Below are 22,206 nucleotides of genomic sequence, written 5' to 3' on the forward strand. Positions count from 1 at the left end.
AAAGAGTTAACTGGAAAATAAGAGGCATTCCTATGAGGTCTGTCTCTGCTTCAACTGGAAGACACTTTATGGGGAAATGCAAACATCTCCATTGACATGGATACAGAGGAAAACTTCATCAATGTAGACTCTATTCTGCTCATCCAGAAAGGAATTAACTGGAAGGCAGCCTCTGAACCATCCATAAACAAAGTTTCCTCAGGGTTTCTGGGAGGATGATTAAATGTATTAGATTGTACACGTGTTTTTAAATCAACTGGTGTGTTAATCATAGCTAATGTGTCTTCCTGCATTATTCTCTACTAAGTTGTACTTCATTGGCCTCCTTTGAGTTATTTTATGTACTTCATTATCTTTACAGTCAACGTTTTTTATTACATCTGTAATTAAATTTTCATTCATTCAACCAGCATTTTATCCAATATGTAACTGTTTAATAGCTCGCTGCTTCTAAAAATAGTAACATATATAGTAGATAAATATTTATTTAGTAGTTTTATATAAATACACACACACACACACACATAATGACCCTGCATATCTATTGTCCAAAGGCACTAATCAATTAAAAAAATAACAGAGTCTAGTAATTCTAGTAATATAAACTCTATTTTAGAGAAGTGGAAAGAACAAACCTGTGCCCATGTGAAAGCTGCTTTCAACTGTCTTCCAGACCACTCTGTAAACATAACTGGCTCAGAAAACACACTGATAGACTTTATGACTTTGTTAATCCTACTTATCATACATGGAAACTAATTGACAGTGACATTACTAATACTCCTCTTTCAGTAAAACACTCCAGGAAGCTATCTCAAAACCATATGAATTTCAGGAGGACTAAAATGGCAATTTGCTAATAGATCTAGGCATGTGTCTACATGTGGGGATGATATGAAGCTATCGCTATGCTCTGTCTGTATGAACAGTAGCACAGTCTCAGACAGCTTTCAGAATAGGCCATGCTCAGAAGGAACTTTCAAGAATACAGTTAAAAACAGTCATGAATCACACAACAACATTTTGGTCAATGATGGACCACATGTAGGACTGTGGTCCCATAGGAATATAATACTGTATTTTTACTATACCTTTTCTACTTAGATACACAAATACTTACCATATGTTACAATTGCCTGCAGTATTCAGTACAGCGACATGCTATACAAGTTTGTAGCCTGGGAGCCACAGGCTATACCACATAGGCTAGGTGTGTAGTAGGTTATACCATCTGGGTTTGTGTAAGTGCACTCTATGATATTCACACAACAACAAAATCGCCTAAGGATGCATTTCTCAGAAGGCACTTCACATCCTGTTAAGTGATGCATGACTATAATAGGATGGCAAAACCAACAGCCCGACGGCTTCTTGTTTTCTCTTTGCCAACAGCAAGACTGGATGCACCCAGGTGAGGTGGTGATGAGGTGGGGGTGGGGTGAGGGAGCAGGAAGTGCAGCTGTTTGGCTTTATAATGGGAGAAGGAAAGCCCCTCCTAGACTTTGTATAATGTTTGGTTTTACTGGATAGCATTATCTTAACCGCGATGACTACAAATGCTATTAGCAGTTAAAATGCACATTAAGTTATCTGGTCCTTTTTAAAACCTAATCAAACCATTTATCTTCTTAATTTCTCATAGCAACAAATTCTGATGGAAGTATCTATATTTGTCTCAATTGTACTTCTGTGGGAGAATTACAATTGACTTAAAGTAACTGTAGGGAGGTAAGATGATCCCATCCTATATATACCTACAAAAATAAAATGTGTGGGAAACATACACCCCTATTTTTCTTGTTGCACTATAAAATGCAAAACAAATACTAATAGCACATTCTCAAAGGAATAAACTTACTTTCAGTGCAAATAGGACAGCATCCTTTTCTGTTGAGAATTTTGCCCTAATCAGAAGAAAAACAAATACAAAGTTAATGTTAAAAAAAAAAAAACAGAATCTGCTGAGGACAAATATCTTTTTAAAATCTAATACAAGATAAACCAATGAAATCAGTCCAAGCTGTATTTGAACTGAATGCTCAGATGGTGATGAAGATGGTGAAAATGAAGTTTCAAGTATCAGGTTCTAAGGCCAGGCAAAGTCATTCAGTAAGCATTCCTGTTTTTATCCTCCAAGAAATATAATACCTAAAGGGCTCACTAGTATGATTTTTCTCACATGGAAGGAAGATGAAGACAGTCTGGACTCAACCTTTTCATTGATATCCAAATCTAGCCCTTTAGAGACCAAGGGCACACACATAAAAATGAGAATTATCTGTCAACCTATCGATCCCTACAAGATCTTCTTTCTGTCTTTGCTTGTTGGAGAAACTTAAACGATAAACTGTAATCCAAGCTCAGGAATCGTCAGCACTATGGATATGGGCAATAGCTGTGCTACAGATCAAATTCAGTCAGATTTCTTGTTTCAGAAAGTGGTATGTTATCCATGTTGAATCACTGTTATGCACTCAAAGCCAAGGAAGCTGAGAATTTTGAAACACTGAGTAATGCTTCATTACCTTTCTGGAAATACACTGCAATTTCCTACATTGCACATCTTTTAAGATTTTTAATGCATGACATTTAAAGGAGGTGACGTATTCTCAGGACTCATATCAGAAAATCAGTTGTTTTATCTCTGACTCAGTGGTTAATCACAGAGAAAAAGAAACATAGAAGAAGTTTAACATTTAGGGAGCACTTGCTATATAACAAGTATCTTATTCGATATTTTACTTATGTGGTAATGTTGGGTTAGTGATAAGGATTTAATACTTACGATCTATTAAGATTTAATGAACATTAGAGATTTTATAATCACTGTTATTAAGATGCACAAGAACCTTATGAGCTGAGTATTTCCCTTTTTATAGGTAAAGAAATTGATGTCATGCAACACAAGGGTAGGGCCAAAAATCAGACCTAATTTTGTCTGACTCTAAAGGATATTTTCTTCCCACTGCAGTTTTGTCCTCTTTAGTCCTTTCTCTTGAAGATAATTTAATATTTATTATCTGCTATACTCTAGACTGAGTGCTATGCATTCCTCATACTTTATCATTTAAATTTCACAATAACCCTCCAATTGCAGTTGTCCTTATCCCCTGTTTACAGGGAACTAAGGAAATAGAGACCACAGAGAGGTTGCCAAGGCTCATGTCAAAGCCACATAGCTCCCACACTGCTCATTCACTCACTCACTACTGGTCATTTCCATCAAGAGTAGGCTTAAGTACTCAAAAAGAAAAAATCAGATTGACTTAAAGGCTTCTGGTTAATTATTGAAGATCTTTAATCACGTCTGATTTGTTTTTGGATCAGCTAGGCCTAAATGATACATTAAAGGCTTTGACAACTTTGAGAGAGACTTAAAACTCAGCCCCAGCCAGCCATCCCATAGTGTGGGGGCATCGCAACATATTTTCATTGCCTAGAACTCTGCTGTCAATTGCAATTTGGCACAGGGCTCTCTTTTGGTTTCTCAAGACTGAAAGCAGTTGCAGATGAAGCCAAATGAGGTCAGCTCAGGCCCAGGGAATGACGGCCACAAGAGGATTAAGGTGCTCTATCCCAACACAGCAGAGCCGCCTTAAAGCCAAGGCCCCAACCAAACGTGACTACAATTCCCTACATCCACATCTCAGTGGAAACTTCCATCTCTTGTCTTCAGAAAATGAAAGTGGCAGTGATGATATCACTAAATTAGATGAGGGAATAAATCAGGTACAAGCTGTAAAGTCAGAGCACCTGTGTAATATGCAATTAGCTGTAAGACTCTGGTCATGCTGCAGGCTCATCCATAAGCAGGGTCTAGAAATAGCACCCACCTCAGGGGGTGATGTTAGCATTAAATGAGATTAGTGTTGTGACTATAATATCTCAGTACATATTAGAGATGGAGAGATGACAGTGTCCTGATGACCCAGTCCCCACTACAGCCCTCATAGCCCTTCTTACAAATGGCACTCCTTTGCCTCTGGGGGAGTTGCAGGATGGGGAGGGGGGGCAGGATAGACAGGAAATCCAATCATAAAACCCTTCTTCTACAAGAAATATTTACATCTGGAAAAAGAGATATGCAGTAGCCAGGAAAGACAGAGCAGGGAATACAAGCTCCTTCTCTCTCTCTCTCTCTCTTTTTTTTTTTTTTCAAAATTTCCCCAGACAATGTAGGGGAGGGGAAATAAGTTTTTAACAAGATTTCCATGGTAGATAGAGCTGAGTTATCTTCCAAAGACCTCCTGCTGGCCCCTGAGAAGGGAAAGTGTGAACTGGAGGAGTGGTTGGAAGGAAGCCTAGAAACAGAAAGGTGGCCCCTGAGGCAGGGGCCTTGGCAGGGGCACCAACAAGCTTTGACAAGGCGTGGAGGGGGTGGGTGGGGCAGGGAAAGGCCTCTGCTTGGAGGGATGGATGCTCCTGGCCCAAATGTGGTCCACAATGATGAAAGGCTAATGAGACACCAGTGACATAAAGAACGTTGACCTCCCCCCGCCCTCCCCTCCTCCAGCAAGAGCACAATGAAAACTATCAATCCAGCTACAAGTGGCAGAATTCAAGTGAAGCTGGAAACTCCACGGCGGCCTGCTGAGGCTAGTTACTTGAGCCACCAGGTTGGCACAGCATCCTGTTTTTGTCTTGTAGAATAAGGAAGCCCATTATTACTAACATGTGCTGCAAGAGTTCATGAGCAGCGAGGGTTCCCGGAGGACTGGCATAATGATGTGATCCCATTTTTCCCAATGAATATTTATAAGCAGACCATGTTCAAGTCTACTTATTGTATCTTCTCTTTTTTTTCTTTTATGAGAGGCTTTCAGTTTTACGTCTGAGGCTTTTTAAAGCAAGACTAATTAGGTTTTTTTTTTTTTTCTTTTTTTCCTCTCCTCTTTATTCAGTTGTGCAATAGCAACAGCTGTTGTTTTTTTGTGCCTCATTTGGCAGTCAAGTAAAAACAGCAACTTTTGTTTATAATAATAACAGATGTGAATAAAATTAAAAGCTGTCTATAACAGAGAAGGGAGGACACGTCCTGAATATATGGATATATTTTTTCATTCACGGGAAGGTGTTGAATAGGTTTGACATTTTCCCAAATTTTATAAAACTTTAAAAGGTTTCAAGTTGCTGAGGTGAATTCAATGAACCTCATGCTTTAGAAGATAATCGTTGCTTTATTCAGCGTGCTGGAGCTATGAGTTGAAAAGAGATATTTCCATAAGGATGCTATTTCCATTTGGGGCTACAATGGAGGCCAGGATTAGAGAGAGAAAACTTCAGCAAAGAAATCGGGGATGCCATGAGGCAGGAGAAACCCCTTGGGGAAGTATTAATAAACAACCACATATTACTTTGAATGGCTATAAGAGGAAAGCTCTGATTTGAGAAGGGAGAGAAAAGAGGAAAAGGCAAAAGACAGTTACGATGTTAAACAAAACCTGGCAAAAGAAAACAAAGAAAGAGATCTTGCAGGAGTTGGAGAAGTTTTACAGAATGAATGGGAGATGTCAATAAGAAATCAGAATTGGGACAAGAGCAAAGCAACAGCTATTTTCATGCAAGGATAAAATCTGCAAGAAGAATGAGCAAACTTTGCGAGGGGCATTTGGCTAGTCAGGAATGTAGAGGCTTTGGGGGAGCTGGAGTCTGTGTTCGGAAGATGGCATGCGACCGTGCCACACACAGGACATTTCTCAAGACACTAAGGTAAAGTCAATCTGTGTTCCAAACATACCTGTGGGCAGCTACTGATGGGAATGCACTGCTTATTGCGACACTCCGTCCTGCCTTTCACACAAGCACAGATGGTACAATTGATAGAGGACCACATCTCTCCATCCTACAAGAGAGGGCACAGGATCCTGTCAGCAGCTGGAGGCTGACAGGAGTTGAGGCAACAGACTGTAATCTCTCCATGGAGGAAAGCATTTCTTGCCCTGAGTGAGGGATGCCATCATTAGACTAAATGACTCAGGTGTCTGTCTACACCCAACTGCTTTAAGATAAAGATTAGTGAAGATTTCAGATTGTGTGCAAGAGTGTGTGTGTGTGTGTGTGTGTGTGTGTGTGTGTGTGTGTTCCCCCTCCTGGATATAAAAATAATTATTGTGTGTTTAACTAAGCCATATTTATGTCTTGTTGTCATGCATTGTTTACTTAGTTCCACCCTGGGGGAAAACCAAGCATGAATTTTCATACATGATACAATGACAGAAATCTAATTTTCCCATTTGATAAGACTAAAATATTTAAGCCGTCCCAAGCACCAATAGTTAACTGAGATGTCCAGAGGTGGTTAATTACCAGATATGCCATGGTTCTGGCCCATATGGGACATGCATAAAAGAGAGGCTAATTCAAATGACTCCCAGTGCTCAGACAGACACTTGATGGGCAAGCCACTGAAAATGCAGAGCTCAGAGAGAAGACTCCAAGTGCCATGGATATCCTGTGCCTGCCTATCTAGTCCTCTCCTCTCAAAACGCAGGGCAGCATTTCCTAGATTAGATCCTTGCTCAGACAGAAAGACCTATTTGAGGAATTTCTTTCACTCATGAAAGGTATAATCTGTGAATGCCAAATACCACAAAAAGCCCTTGTACCTATGGAGGACAGGCAGGGATGTGCATCCTTGCTTGTGGGTAGAAAAGATCACAGAAAACAGAGTTGGGCTGAAAACAAAACAAGGATTCCTTCCTGAGCTTGCAGATCCAAGCAGCAGATTTTTGTTGAAAACAGAAACAGTTGAGATATTTGATGACTCCCCCGCCTCTTTCCCTTCCTGACTTTTTGAAGCTATTTTAAGGACTGTCTACCCTCTAGTGCCTTTCAAGAGAGAAAGACCTAACGGAATCTGCCTTAAAGGACACCTGACTGTACCAAGTTCTCTGAGTACACATTTCTAGGAATCCATGTCTCCATGAATTATTTTAAGCCTCAGTCATTTAAAGGAACCGTTTTTACAAGGTGCCTTACAAGTGTATTGCAGCCAGGCGCCGTGGCTCACGCCTGTAATCCTAGCACTTTGGGAGGCCAAGGAGGGTGGATCACAAGGTCGGGAGTTCGAGATCACCCTGACCAACATGGCAAAACCCCATCTCTACTAAAAATACAAAAATTAGCCAGGCATGGTGGCATGCACCTGTAATCCCAGCTACTCAGGAGTCTGAGGCAGGAGAATCACTTGAACCTGGGAGTTGGAGGTTGCAGTGATCCGAGATCATACCACTGCACTCCAGCCTGGGTGACAGAGCAGTGATCCGAGATCATACCACTGCACTCCAGCCTGGGTGACAGAGCAAGACTCCATCTAAAAAAAAAAAAAATGCATTGCACACAGCACCATGGTGAGAGTGAGGCTATTTCATCTGGGTGTTCTGGAGACTTTATATCAAGAGGACATATGAGCATCTCTGAAAGTCTGGTGTAAACACAACACACATGCCTCCCTCTTCACTGGGCATGACACCTTATGTCTTTTTTGTCCTCAATTATTTTCTCTTTTTTAATTTTTTAATTTTATTTTTAGTTTGTGGGTAAATGTGCAGAATGTGCATGTTTGTTACATAGGTAAACGTGTGCCATAGTGGTTTACTCCACCTATCAACCCATCACGTAGTTATTAAGCCCAGCATGCATTAGCCATCCTTTCTAATACTCTCCCTCCCTCCACCCTACCCCGCAACAGGCCCTAGTGTGTGTTGTTCCCCTCCCATGTCCACGTGATCCCATCGTTTGGCTCCCACTTATAAGTGAGACCATGCAACACCTCATATCTTCTTACTATTCCATCAGAACCAATACCTCTCCCTCCAACTACTTCAGTGTGATAGGAAGTCTGGCTCAGTGCAACATGCCTGCAGAGCTACCACAACTGACTTGTTTATGTGGGTCTTGATTCTCATGGGTATCATGAGGTGACAGCTTCAGTACAGAGTGATTTGACTCCTTCCACCCCTAGGGAAAATGGACTAGATAGGAGGTACTTTGGACAAAGCCAACCACCTTGCATTTTGAAGTTTAAATGGCCATTGCACTGTTTCCCACTTGGGGTCCTCAGAGAATAATGTAAAATACACCTGAGATTGGTAACAGATGGCCAAAAGACAACCTTTTCCATTCAGCTGGGCAGAGCTCTCTCACCTGGCTCAACTACATGCACTATTAACATCCTTATCTGAATATCTTCCAAATGAGAAAATTTTTCTTTGCAAAGGTAGCTTTGTGAAAAATTTCTAAAAGCATCAAGCTGTATAGATCCATCAGGATCTTGACAAGGATCATCACCTTGACAAGTGTCATTGAGCATCTCCAACGAGACAAAGTACTCCTAACTATTCAGGCAGGTTTTACAGGCTTAACATATTTCAGCAAAAACATAGTCAAGAAAAACATCTTTCAGACAGTTGATTCTCTGCCCCTATCTGCACTTGATTCTAACTATATATGTATATATAATACTGTAATATAAATACATTCTATTAATATATGCACACATATACATTTGTATATGTATATAGAAATTATGGGATAACCCAATCTGCCTCGTGTCTGGAGCTTTTTAATTGTCAGCGTAGTAATACAGGAGTTCCCATGTGCTTGTCTCATGACATACCCGGAAAATCTTGTTGCCAAATTTGCACACTTTGATGTCTTCTGGGGGCACTCGTAGGAGGCACTCTTCACAACAGCCCTCCTGGCCTTGGTCACAGACACCAGGGTGGGAGCACTTCTTCTTGCAAACCACAGTAGAGTCCTGGGGGCCCAAAGGCAAACTAGAAATTAAAAATGATTTTCGCATCTAAAAATGATTTTCCTACCTGGCCTTCCTTTCATAACCCATAACTATCTGTGTCAAAGTCTGTAAGGTACCATATTTTAATTTATTGCAATAAATCATTCACTTCAAAATGTGATTGTTGATTAGGTATCTAGACTAGAATATGAGGGCACTGTGGAAACTATGGCATGCAACCCCTACCTCCCAAGGATTTATGATTTCACATTCCAGAGACTGATGAACCCACTCCACCAACATGTGGCAAGACCACCCAGCTCCCCACGAACCACCAGTTTCCTTCTGCCTGCCCTCTACCTCTTTGCAACCTGCACTAATAGTGCTCTCTTGGGTCTCCTCCATGGCTTTATGCCACCGTTTGGAGCTTAACATAAAGGCATGATATCTTCGGTCAGAGGGTAAAAGTTAAGAGCAAAGGCACCACCTCAGGACAAGATTCCTCAAGTATGTTCTGTGCTCACCAAGGAACTGAACGAACAGTTTCAAAACTGGACCTGGGTTCCAGAGCTCTAATGTAGTGGAGTGACTTTGACCAGGCCACTTATCCACTGAAGGTGAAGAGTTTATATCATCTGTAAGTTAAAGAAGTATGATTTGATTTCAAAAAAAAAGTGCTCTTCTGCCTATTGTTTCTCAGGTTTACTGTGCCTCTTAAATGTAAAATACCTGGCACATAGAAATTATTATAAACCAACTTCAATTGGAAAAAATATAATCCTTTGTCAAACTGCATATCCTGATTTCTTATTTAAAAACAAGGGCACTCCCTAGCTCTCAAACAATGCATACTTCACCGTAGATCTCCTTGCTTTCATCGTGTACATGTGTGTATGTGTGTGTGGAGAGAGAGAACATGCTTTATGTACATATCATTAGACTGTGGTGCCTAGCACTGTGTTAAGCAATGAGAACACAAATACAGAGATGGATAAATGTACTTCTGTCCTCAAGGGGTTCTTCACAATGAAAGAAGGTAGATAACTGTGTAATCAAGCAAATTGCAATTATAATGTGGTAAACAGAACTAGCAAAGGTGTAAAGATAGCAAAGACAAGGGGAAAGTTACCTATCCAGGTAAGTCAGGAAAGCCTCTCAGGTTGTATGACACCTGAGATAGGCTGTTGTGGATGAAGAAGCATCTGCTAATCAAATTTAAAGATGGTAATAACACTGCTGGTAGAGGAATTGTCAAATTTGAAGGCACCGAGATCTGAAACCATCCTGCATGCAGAAAACTACAATTGACACTTGAGCAACATGGATTTGAACTGCATGGGTCCACTTACACTCAGAAATTTTTTCAATAGAAGTTACATCAAGTGTGCCTGCCTTTCCTGCCTCCCCTTCCACTTCCTCTGCCTCTTCTATCCCTGAGACAAGATCAACCCCTCCTCCTTTTCTGCTTACTCAATGTAAAGAAGATGAAGACCTTTATGATAATCAACTTCCACTTATTAAATAGTGAATATATTTTCTTTTCCTTATGATTTTCTAAATAACATTTTCTTTTCTCTAGCTTACTTCATTATAAGAATACAGTATGTAATACATAGAACATACAAAATATGTGTTAATTGACTGTTTATATGATTGGTAAGGCTTTCAGTCAACAGCAGGCTATTAGTTAAGTCTTTAAGGAGTCAAAAATTAGACATGGATTTTCAACAGTACAGGGAATCAGTGCCCCGACACCCACATTGTCGAAGAGCCAACTGTATTAAATCGTATTCAGCAGGTTCCTGCACCTGCCATGGAAATCATAAGAAACACTGGATGGGGATACTAGAAATGGAAGCTCAAAGCAGACAGAAAATAATACTGACTACTCAAAATGATTGCAGCTTGATTTTTCAAGCATTTAATATCCCCAAGATGACTGTGAATTCATACTCTAGTAAAACACCCTTTTGGAGGAAGAGTATTAATTATACTTCCTGCTACGCACGGAGACGTATTACCTAATCATCTCTCAAGGAACCCATGAACCCAAAGCACAGCAAGTACAACTAACTCCCATTCATGGGATGCCAGGCTTTCCTGTGAGCAAGAGAATTGGGAATGTGATATGTTTCATCAAAGGCTCAGTATCCACAAGAGGAAGCTATCTCCTGCGAAATTCTTAGTGGAGAGGAGAAGTCCTGAGGATGAAGGCCAAGGCAAGAAGGGGGTGCTATACGTTTAGCATAGGATAACACAAACCATGGGAGGAGGAAGAAGCTTCGGTAAGGTATTCTCAGGCTTAGGAATTACTCCACGTTCAGTGTTCAGGGGAACAGACAGTTCAGCCCTTAACCAACCACCCCCTGAAGTGGTGCATGCTACTGAACAAAGCATGTAATCAAGAACTACTGAGTTCTAATCCCAGCTATTGACTCATAGCTGACATTGAGCAGAGCTCCCCTCTTTCCCTCTCCAGACCTTTAACTATTAAAAATAAACAACAACAACCATCACCACGAAAGTGTATTCTAAACTTGTCAGACAGATGTGATCCATTAACTCACTAATGAATAATCCTAAAGTCCTCCCTGATAAATGTATTTCTTCTTGGTTTCCAAAATAAATTACTGCATAAGTACAGTCTATGAATGTGTGATGTGTGTCCCTTTAAAATTCTGAAGCTGTGGAATTCTTTCTTTAGCAGTAATTAGACTTCTGGTTGCCTTTTGAGAAAAATGAGCAAAGCTTCAAATAAGACAAGATACAATAAACAACACATAAATACTCTCTTCCTAAACTGCCAGGTTTATCTTTGTGATGAACTGTAAATCCATGCCTTTCTCTTCTTTTGAATGTGATTAAAAGCAATTTTTATTGCCAGGTGTGTTAGAGAATTCATCTTGGATAATTAGAGCCAGAGGGCACTGCCATATGTATTTGTCTGATTTTAGAAAATCCTCAGAACCGGCCCTTGGAGCCTGATTCTCACTACAAGGAGCTAACTTCTTGGTCCTTCGAAGATGATTGAGCTATAGTGTGGGTCCTATATGTAAGTTCTTGGTGACCTTGAGTATGATTTTCCTTGTAAAATGGCATCATTAATGCTTCCTCCCAATAAATAATACACCATTGGCCTTGGCTATGGCTGTGATGTTAACACTGAAACCCAAACGCTGTCATTGCTAGACCACAGCCTCTCAGAGCTGCCTTACCCTGCAGGTGCAAGCTGTGCAGTTATCGTACAGAAATGAGGATCCATTGTCATAAACATCACTTCGAAAGAGGCAGCTCCCAAAAGGGAGGTCAAACACTTTCCTCTGACCTAGAGAGAAACAGAAGCACAGTGTAAGTAAGACAGAATCGGGGATGTCCCATTTTGTCACCAGCGATTCCATCATAGGTCCATTACACATTCTCATAAGACCAGTTAAGTCTGGAGCACAAAAATAGAGCCTTGGGTCAGACAGGCCTAAAAGATCCCCAGGAGTCATTAGTTTGGATAAAGTTTGTTAAAAAAGAGTTTGATTCCACAGTGAAGCTTGTAAGTTCAACAAATCTATAATGCGTTCATCACAGTGAACCAAAATCACTAAGACATGAGCTCCCCTCATGGAGCTCACAGTCCAGTGAAAGGGCAAACTCATCAAAGGCTGTTTCAATACTACAGTAAGGTAAGTTCTGGAAAAAAGACGATCTAGAAACTGTGGGAATTAGGAGGTCAGAGAAGAATTGTTGGAAAATATAATGCCTGAGGAGCTTCTTAAAGAATGAGTAAAATTATCTAAAACTTGGGTATGGGCAGTGCGGGAGGTGGGTGGAGGTAGGAGGAATCATGATATCTCAAGAAGGTCTCGAATGAGCAAAAGCAACTAATGAAATATTGTTTGCTATGGTTTGAACATTTGTGTCTCCATAAAATTCATATGGTAAATTCTAATCACCAATGTAATGGTATTAGGAGGTGGGACTTTTGAAAGGTGATTAGGTCAGGAGAGCAAAGCTCTCATGACTTAGGTTGGTGCCCTTATAAAGGAGGCTCCAGAGAGAACCCTCACCACGATGTGACAACAAAGTAAGAAGACACCATCTATGAGCCAAACAGCAAATCTGCTAGCACCTTGTTCTTGGACTTCCCAGCCTCCAAGACTGTGAGAAATAAATTTCTGTTGTTTACAAGCTACAGAGTTTATGGTATTTTATTAGAGTAGACTAAACAGACTAAGATAGCATTTCAGTCATGAAATTACATAAAGGAATAAAGGGTGAAGCTAATTCGAAGGGCACACAGAGGCACTTGTCGAGTGTCCAGCCTTTAATAGGCATAGTATCTCTGTAGAACTGGCTTGGTTTTCCCTAACGTGAGGACCAGATTGGTGAACAAAAGGACCAAAACAGCAATCCCAAATAAAGAATACAATCTAATTTCCTCCTTTCTTTTAATAACTGAGTTTCTACTCTTTGAAGCACATTAAAACATCTCTGCAATGTTACTTTAATTAAAGACTAAGTTAATTCATGTTCACTGATCAAATTTCTATTCATACCACACTTTCTTCTTGTAAAAGATTAACAACAATTTCTGTTTATTAGTAGGCCCAATGAAATGCTCAAAATACCTAAACGTACTAAATGCTGTTCTCAGAATTAGAGTTGTTGGAATAACTGTTAGTAGGAGTCAAGAAAAACATGCTATCTTCCTATCATAGCCAACCTCAAGGCCAGGATACAATATAGTTGCAGAACTAAATCATTAGTTTGGTTCTCACCACCAAGAGCAAACTTGTTGGCCCTCAAAAGGTGGAAGTGAGTTATAATTTGGATCTTACATATGGACTCCCTCGTGACCATTGAGTATGATTTCTCCAGGCCTCACTGACTTCACTCATAAAATGGCATCATCAATACCGCATTGCCATGTCACTACCTCTAACTATGGTGTTAATATTAAAGCATACAACCAAAAACTCTTTCATGGCTAGGCATGATTTAGCATGATGATTGTTAATTCCCCAACTAACACAGGTATTATGTGCACACCCAGGTCTTGAGTCTCTTAAACTTCCTAAGAACTGACATACTAAATTAAAGGATTATCTGCAAAATAAAAAAAATTCATTCTTTCCCTAAATATTCCTCTAAGGAACCCAAATAGGTTTACCCTGAAGCATCAGAAAGCTGTGCACAGCCTGGATCACATAGATTTTGCCCATCCCATTATAATCACTTCTGTCTAATTGCACCTTAGTTTTAGGACATTATAACAAGAAATATGAATGAGCAGTTATTTTTTGTATTTCCTATAAAAATGATGGTGAGGTCATTTTTCACTGCTTTAAACATTATCATCCTTTTAATCAGTCCGTCAGAGATGTATTTCTGTCCTTTAATAATCTAAAATATCTCTGCTTCAGTTGAGTAATTTTTTTAATTGTGATAATCTGGTTTGCCTTTTTACGATCCTTTATCTACATGTGCTTCATGTATTTTGTAAGTGGTCTTAAATCCTTGTTGGCAAAAGGCAGAAGATAAATGAATAGATAGATACAGAGCTCTATGTAGAAGCTTCATCCTCCACCAATCACAATGCACCTTCTTCATGGCTGAGCTCCACATTGTTTCTGCAAAGGCCCTTCTACCTCTTAGAGTCAATGACCCCTTTCTGCATTCCCATAGCCTGTTGCCTATACTACCATTACAGCAGTCAATATTGTTCCACAGGTGGAGGAATGGCTGGATGGGTCTATTGATCAATTGATTTATTGACTGATTGACAAACAGACTCTTCAATGTGCTTATCCCCCTGAACAAATGTGACCAATCGCTTAAATTCTTCCTCGCTAAAATGAAAATTTTACCTAAAATTGTAAATATAAAGCTCTTGGAGCAGTGCCTGATGTTCATTACACATCCTCAATAAATGGCAGATGGTATGTATTATGATTATTAGAGGTGATATAATTCAAATATGAACCTGGGCTGTGTCAATTAGAGTGCACTGGGTGCTGCTCTGTGTACACTGACCTGTGCTGAGACTCTCCATTGAGAATGATGAAAACGAGGAAAGGAATGTTGTAATGCAAAAGGCAGAGGTACATCATGTGAATGAACCCTGCCCAAGGGAAAATTTAAGAGCAAAACAGCACTCAATCATCTAAAGTCTAATTAGACTAAGATTTCAGCATCTAGAAAGCATCCTAGTGTTTGCTTGCTTTTTTGTCTTTGTTTCTTGCTGTGTGGGGATATTTGCTTTTACCCTCAAAGAGCATAAAATCTTACCTTAATCCCAAAGTCATCATGGTCCAACATAAGATAAAACATTCAAGGGAGTGGTTCAGAGACTTTGTGTACAGCCTGACTTAAGACATTTCCATGTCATTCCACGGGGGTCTAGCCCAACCAAAAAAGATCTCATTTGGAGGAGTTACAATTTTCAAGTTTCTCAAAACTTATTGTTCCTTTTGTAGTATGCCTTATAACCATAAATGAACAGAAAAACCTGCATTCAATACAATAGCTGTTGCTCATATGGGAAGCTTCTGAGTTGACTCAGCATATCCACAGTACCAGCTTCAAAGCATTAATCAAACTTACTTATCTGTGGAGCCAGACCCAAATGCCACCTCCTTTGCAATGGCTTTCCTGCTTAAGTGGCCACTGCTTCCACCATGGCCCACAGCATGATGATTCGTGCCACACTGAACTGGCTAACCCTATTCCAGGGACACTGATACACACTGGCAACCCAAACAGAACACACAGAAGTGAAAATGTCTTTAATCAGGCATGTCGAAGCAATTCTCCTTTGTTCTTCTGTTTCGCATTTACTTCAAACGTGTGTGTGTGTGTGTGTACGTGTGTGTAGCAGGTGTATGTGTGTTTGTGTGTGTGTAGCAGGAAGGCAAGCATTGTTAGATGAAGTTAGCAGAAGAAGCCAACAAAGAGGAGAAAGCTCCTAGTTTAACAAAATACCTTTATTTGTCAACTTGGTCATAAAAAAATAGACTTCATGGTATGGCTGTGCTAATTTGGGAATGAGAAAAATAAATCAACAGGTTGTTTCAGAGTTGAAGACAGTAAACTCTGAAAGGAAGGAGAGAGGATTCAAGGAAAAGGCGTGGGCATTAACTGAGAGGAGGCTGGAGCTCAAATAGTAAATTTTACAATCAGTAAAATTCTCCCAAAGGCAAAACAACTAAGACCTTTTAAGAATGAGAGTGCTTAATATCCCATTTTATGTTGTTCACTATGCTTCTGTGTAAAATAATCACTTATTGCCTGCAAACCCTCAGCGAAATCTGCTCTCCATCACAGGATGTAAACAGACTTGAGGGGAGATGCCTCTAAAAGGACAAAATGATAGAAAGAGAAAGAAAGCAAGAAAGCGAGAAAGCGAGAAAGTGAGGAAGGAAGGAAGGAAGGGAGGGAGGGAGGGTGGCAGGGAGGGAGGGAGGAAGGAAGGAAAGAAAATCAAGAGAAATAGCAGGAGCAGAAACACGAAGCCAGAGGTGATTAGGGAAAATATTAGCCCCTCAAGGATCCCTGGAGATTCTAAGGAGGTTGCTGGAGCTTCTATCGTATTTGCATGGTGGCTCAAGCCACCACATTTATTTGAAACTTAATAGTCTGACCTCAACTAGCTCAAGGGCTCAGGAATCATTAAGAAAGTATCATAGGCTGGGCATGGTGGCTCACGCCTGTAATCCCAGCACTTTGGGAGGCTGAGGTGGGTGGATCACAAGGTCAGGAGATCGAGACCATCCAGGCCAACATGACGAAACCCTGTCTCTACTAAAAATACAAAAATTAGCTGGGTGTGGTGGCGTGTGCCTGTAGTCCCAGCTACTTGAGAGGCTGAAGCACAAGAATCACTTGAACCCAGGAGGCGGAGGTTGCAATGAGCCAAGATCACACCACTGTACCCAGCCTGGCAACAGAGCAAGACTCCGTCTCAAAAAAATAAAAAAATAAAGAAGAAGAAGAAGGTAGCATATAAGCAAAAGCCAAAGAACCTCACTCTCTAGAAAATACCCATCATAAGTTGTCCCCTTTCAGCTGGCAATGTGCATGCAGCCCTCTTGTGACACCAGGGAAGGTGAGCTGCAGCAGGTTAGAGCTGGGCTCAGGAATCACACAGATTTGTGGTCGGATATCAAATCCACAACCCACTGGCTGGGCTGCCATCTAGGAATCTACTTCCTCTTCAGTATAATAAAACTAATAATAGCACCTGCATTACACATAGGAATTATATACTTAGTACCTACATTTCACAGCTTCTTGAGAAGATAACATGAGAAAAAATATATATCTAAAGTGCCTAGCATGGTGCCTAATACCTATTAAATGTTCAATAAGAAAGAGAACATACTCTCTTTCTGTTGGCTATTATTCACTATTTCCTTCCAAAACTCTCATTTTCTTGCATGTGTTTCTTCCTGCATGGTTTTGACTCTGAAAGTAACACTAGTCTATATTCCTCTATGGGTTTACTTCAAATACCTTTAAAATATGTTCCTGTTAATAGGCATATGCCCTATTAAAGATAGTTTCTTCGATACTTTCTAACCACAAGGGAGAATTACCCCAGGTCATCTGGTGTACCCAGTTACAGATGCAAGTGAGGACAAGAGAGAAGCCTCCCTGGAGGCCTCCGTTAAGAAGCAAACCCTGTACACACCTTCCACTTCTGTAATTAGAAGAGGTTCTCTAACAAGCCACGAAATAGGACAACTTGAGAATCTCAAAACAACAACGTGGATAAACACTCCCAGAAGAAACTTTGAGAAGAAATTACATTGTTCTTTGACCTGAAAATAGTAACTCACCCAAACATTTGGGGCAGCACTGTCCTGGGGGAATGTGACTAAGGTGCTGGGGACAGGAGAGAATGGGACAGACTTCTCTCACACATTGTGTCCTGCCTCCCTAAGAAAAGAGAGAAAAAAGCATATTTAGAAAAGTAAATGCATGTAGATTGTACAACCAAGATATCTAGAACAAACCTAAGGCCATTCCTTAGTATTAGGTCCCTGGACCGACTGCTCAGGCCCATGTGATTTTCCCCAAGCGTCCTTTGATCTTCCATGTAGGCCACACAAATTGCAGCTGCAAAAAGACTGCCTTTGAGGAGGTGATTCCAGCATCACCTCCTCTCACCCACCACCACTTTTCTTTATCTTTTTCCATCTCAAAACCACCTTTACAGTAGGTATAGGATGACCAAAACTGTCTCTGTTTGCTTGGGATTGGAAACTTTGAGTACTACAGCCAGTAAAGTTTCATGCAAATCAGGATGAGTGGACCATCCTAATAGGTCACTACCTTCTCTTTCTACCCTGCCAAGCAAGCAAAGGAATGCTTTGGCATTTTGAGACTTTTCCTCATATCTTCCAGACACCCATCTTTCTATAGGTTCTGCAGACATCTTCCTCCAGGAAGGCTTCGGTATCTGCCACAGCTGGAAGGTGCTGCTAAAATGGCTCAAAGAGGTTCCAGGTAGATGAAGTGGCCAAACTGCTGAAAATGGATACACTGAAAGCCCATATTCAGAACTATTTCACTGAATTCACCAAGCTATCCAAATCTGTTTTCACTAATTAATTATAAGATTATAAAGATTGATATGAGAAGAACTGGCAGAGTCTCAGAAACCTATTCGGAGAAGTTTTGGAGTCTCTGAATATTTTCCCTGCTCCCTCATTCTCATTCTTGACCCTTTCTGTTCTCCAGCACTCCATACCTCCAACATCCACTACCCTCTTGGTTTAACCTCAGCATCCCCTCTTCCCTGCCTAAGGATATAGTCTGACGACTTCCCCTCCTATCCCTCACCAGAGGCGCCTGCTTCCCCAGCCCCAGTTAAGTTGTAACTTCATACTCAGAAAGCTGGGGTGGAAATAAAAAGGTTTTCCAGTTGATTTACATCCAACAAACTGGCAAAGCTGATGTGAAAACTATCCTTTGCAATAGAAATTGCTACGAAAATTTATAAATAATTGAGGTTTTCTTTTCTTTTTTTTTTTTTAAAGAAAATCAGTGAATTTGGTAAATAGATCACTCAGCAAGTGGAATTTCAATGAATTGGCTTCTCTGGGATTTGAGCTAGAAACCAAACTAGTACCTGCAGGTTCCTTGTCTTGAGTGCATAATTTATATCTCAAGAGGCCTCAGGAAATGAGAAACTCACAGCTCAAAGAGCTGTGGACCCCGCAAGGGAAAGATTCCATTTGATGCATTTCCTCACACCTTCCCCACTCCTTTCTGGCCATAGCAGAGTTAGCCTCAGCCACCAGGGGCCTGTCCGTTCCCATCCCAGCACACTGCGGCCGCCTGTTGTTTCTGTTTTCCCTTCCTGTTCTCGCCATTTTTATTATGACAGTTTTTGTTTTTTTTTTTGTGGGGATGGATGAAAAGCGGAGGGCATGTTATATGTCTTTTAAAATATTTGTTATTTTTTACACCTCTTTAATGTTGGAATCTTCCCCCAAACCAATAAAGAACATGCGAAAATACCAGAAAAAGCTCTTCTGTTGTTTTTACATTATTTCCAAATCAACAAGAATCGCTAAAAATCTTCCGAGAATCCCAGGCTGCTCTGAGATTCCTCACTCAACTCCGCATAATATTAAAGTTAGAGGCCTTTCATCAGACTTCAGGGGCATGTAACCTGAATCGTGGCCAGGCCCTGGGGTCAGCCCTAGCTTAGACATGAAGCACAAAAGTCGAATCTAGAGGGAGGACCCAAGATGCTGCCCTTAGCTTTTAATTTCAAAGAAATTCATCTGCAAGCAACTTCCTAAAATCCTGAAGCCTCGGGCCACACAAGGTTGCCTATGTATTGGCCTCTTGTAGGTGCACAGAGAACACATTCTTTTCATTCATATTCTCTGTTCTTGTTGGATCAGCATCTATTTTTCAAGCATATTTTGAAATTGAAATTTTAAAAATATTGCACAATTGCAAAAGAGTAACTCATCCAATGCTTTGGAAAGCTGGCAAAAGATTATGTGTACTGAAGTAATTTTCCTTACAATAAGGTCAAAGAGCAAATTTTGCATACATAATACAACTGCAGTTTGTGCTTCCCAAGAGTCCATTAAAGTAACTTCAACTCAAATCTGGGTTTGCTGGTTTAGTCAAGTTTTATTTTGTTTGGTTTGCAGTATTGTGGCAAAGCCCAAGTCCAGAGGCTGCATTCCAATTAATGCCTCCAAAGAAAGTCCAGGCCCTTCTTAGGAACACAGTTGCAGCTCACAACCTGCTTCTAAGATTTCAACTCAGCAGGGACTCTGATTAAACTATAATCTGTGGCTATGCTGTAGGCTAAGAGAGTAAAATCACAGAAATAAACATTTCTGTTTCTAACACTGAACAAATTCCTACTGCAAATGTACTATCAGATGATCACAGTAGCTTTCTGATTGGCTTCTCTGCCTCAACTCTCTTTCACTAATCCATCCTGGGGGGTTCAATGTGACCAGGCCTTCTTTCGAGCATCTATCCATCATTCCATTATTTTATCAAACATTTGTTTAAGGCCTATCATATCCTGGGGATACAACAGTGAATATAAGACAAAAATCATCCCCTTTAAGGAGTATATATGACCCATGAGCATGCCCCACCCCTGCTAAGATTGAGGATGACCTACCACTTCGTCTGGGATAAAGTTCAACCCACTCGAGCTAAAAGCCAATATAATAGAGACCATGTGTTCACCAAAATCTGTTGCCTTTTTCTCTTGACAGAGCTATGCTACATTTCCCAGACTCTCTTGCAGTGATAGGTGCCACATGACTGAATGGGCACTGAATGGGAGATGGATAGAAATAATACAAAACACTTATAGGTCTACATCAATCCTCCAAGCTCTCTTTCTCTCTACTAGACGGATGGCCAGCTAAATGCAGAAGACATCATGAACTTTCCAAAAAATTGAAAGAGTCTGGTTCCCTGGGTTACCACATGGAAGTCTACCTGCCAGATCCCTGCAATGAACTGTGAAATAAGCAAGAAATACATTTTGTTACATTATTCAGATGCATTGGTTCTTTATTATCTCATTAGCCTACTTTGTCAAAACATTCCATAATCTCTTCTCCAATCTTCTTTTCTCCCAACTCCAGCATAAAGAGAGAGTTTCTTTGTGGCCCCCAAACATAAATTATGGTTTCCATCTTCGTTAAACATACCTCTTTCCCATCTCTCACAACCCCACCCCCATCATTAACCCCTATCAAAATCCTGCTTCATTCAAGGTCAATTTCAAGCCTCTTCTCACCTGTGAAGCCTTCTAGAGCCTTCAGTTCCTAGTAACCTCCTCCATCTTTCTATATCTCTGTTCTCATCTATACCCCTGTATTTGGGGCACACAAATACATAATTTTTGGCACATACATAAAGGCTCAATCCTGTAAGGAGACACTGACTTTACTTCCAAGCTAAACTGTCTTGGGGGTAGCGGCCAGTCCTCTGTGCGTACTATCCTTCAGAAGAGCAATGAAACAAAACCTCAATAAAAAAATTAGTGAATGAAAGGCAGAGCTACCACATAGAATGAGCTCTAGAATCTGAATGAGTATTTCAGACCACTTTAACTACAGGATGCTGATGACAACCAGGCATAGTTCTGGGCTGTCTCATCCACTTACCGTTGTGTTTTATTTGGTTTTACATATTCTAGCCTTGTGTTTTGCATATTTTATGTACTAACTGTTTGTTGGTGTTAATATATCAAAAAGCAACATTCAATTTCAGCATGTAAAGCTGGTAGGATGCCTATAAGCATAATTGAAAACTACGTCTCATGTATTTTGTTAAATGTTTGAAAATTCCTAAGTGGTTAAAATACATAAGGACAAATGACTGTATTCTTACCCGGTCAGCAAGAAAAGAAATGCTACGAACTTTCATTGTACTTGTGTGTCATAATTTTCATCATCTGCCTTTCCTTAGAAAGGTAAGTTTGTTCTTTAGAGATGGTCATTTGTTCAAATTGCATATCCAAGTGCTTCTCTCAAAAATTAGCTATTTTTTAAAAAGAAAGATCTGAAACCTATGCCAAGTCTATTTCTGCCCCTTTATTTTTGTTTTAGATGATTCCATTAAGAACACAATTGCTTTGTGTAAAAGTTTACCTAGAGCAGCAGTTTTGTGGCATAATAAAAACCTATCTTCCTGAATATAGTGATGAGTTCAAGACAATAAAACAACAGCCATGTGCATGAAGGATGCTTCTCCAACAGCTGAGTGCCCAGTGAGACTTGGGGGCTGAAAACCATCTTGTAGCGTGTGATGTGGCATTCATCTCCCAACCAGGAGCAGAGCTTGGCTCCCTAACAAGAGGCTGGGAGCAGAGTAGTGCAGTGCTAACCCGTTACAATGAATCAGCTACACTCTTCCACATTCTAGAGCAATTTTTCCTATGCCCAATTCTTTGGGAAAAACAATAGAGTTCTCTATTTTTT

The 22,206-nt window shown here is 40.4% G+C and overlaps 1 protein-coding gene across 4 annotated transcripts in view; it reads right to left on the reverse strand.

Moving 5' to 3' along the window:
* Positions 1–22,206, reverse strand: part of BMPER (BMP binding endothelial regulator) — a 248,176-nt gene that overhangs the window by 91,410 nt on the left and 134,560 nt on the right. For 2 of the 4 annotated variants that reach the window (XM_032758346.2, XM_032758343.2), the window contains exons 7-11: positions 17,566–17,665; positions 11,953–12,062; positions 8,618–8,758; positions 5,738–5,842; positions 1,859–1,904 (exon numbers count right to left, since the gene is read on the reverse strand). In XM_032758346.2, the coding sequence (XP_032614237.1) occupies positions 1,859–1,904; positions 5,738–5,842; positions 8,618–8,758; positions 11,953–12,062; positions 17,566–17,665 (502 nt within the window). The remainder of the gene's footprint in view (positions 1–1,858; positions 1,905–5,737; positions 5,843–8,617; positions 8,759–11,952; positions 12,063–17,565; positions 17,666–22,206) is intronic. The other 2 variants (XM_032758344.2, XM_058445792.1) reach the window with 2 other exon arrangements.

This window comes from Hylobates moloch, unplaced genomic scaffold (genome assembly GCF_009828535.3).
Source record: "Hylobates moloch isolate HMO894 unplaced genomic scaffold, HMol_V3 SCAFFOLD_1, whole genome shotgun sequence".
NCBI classification, from domain to species: domain Eukaryota; kingdom Metazoa; phylum Chordata; class Mammalia; order Primates; family Hylobatidae; genus Hylobates; species Hylobates moloch.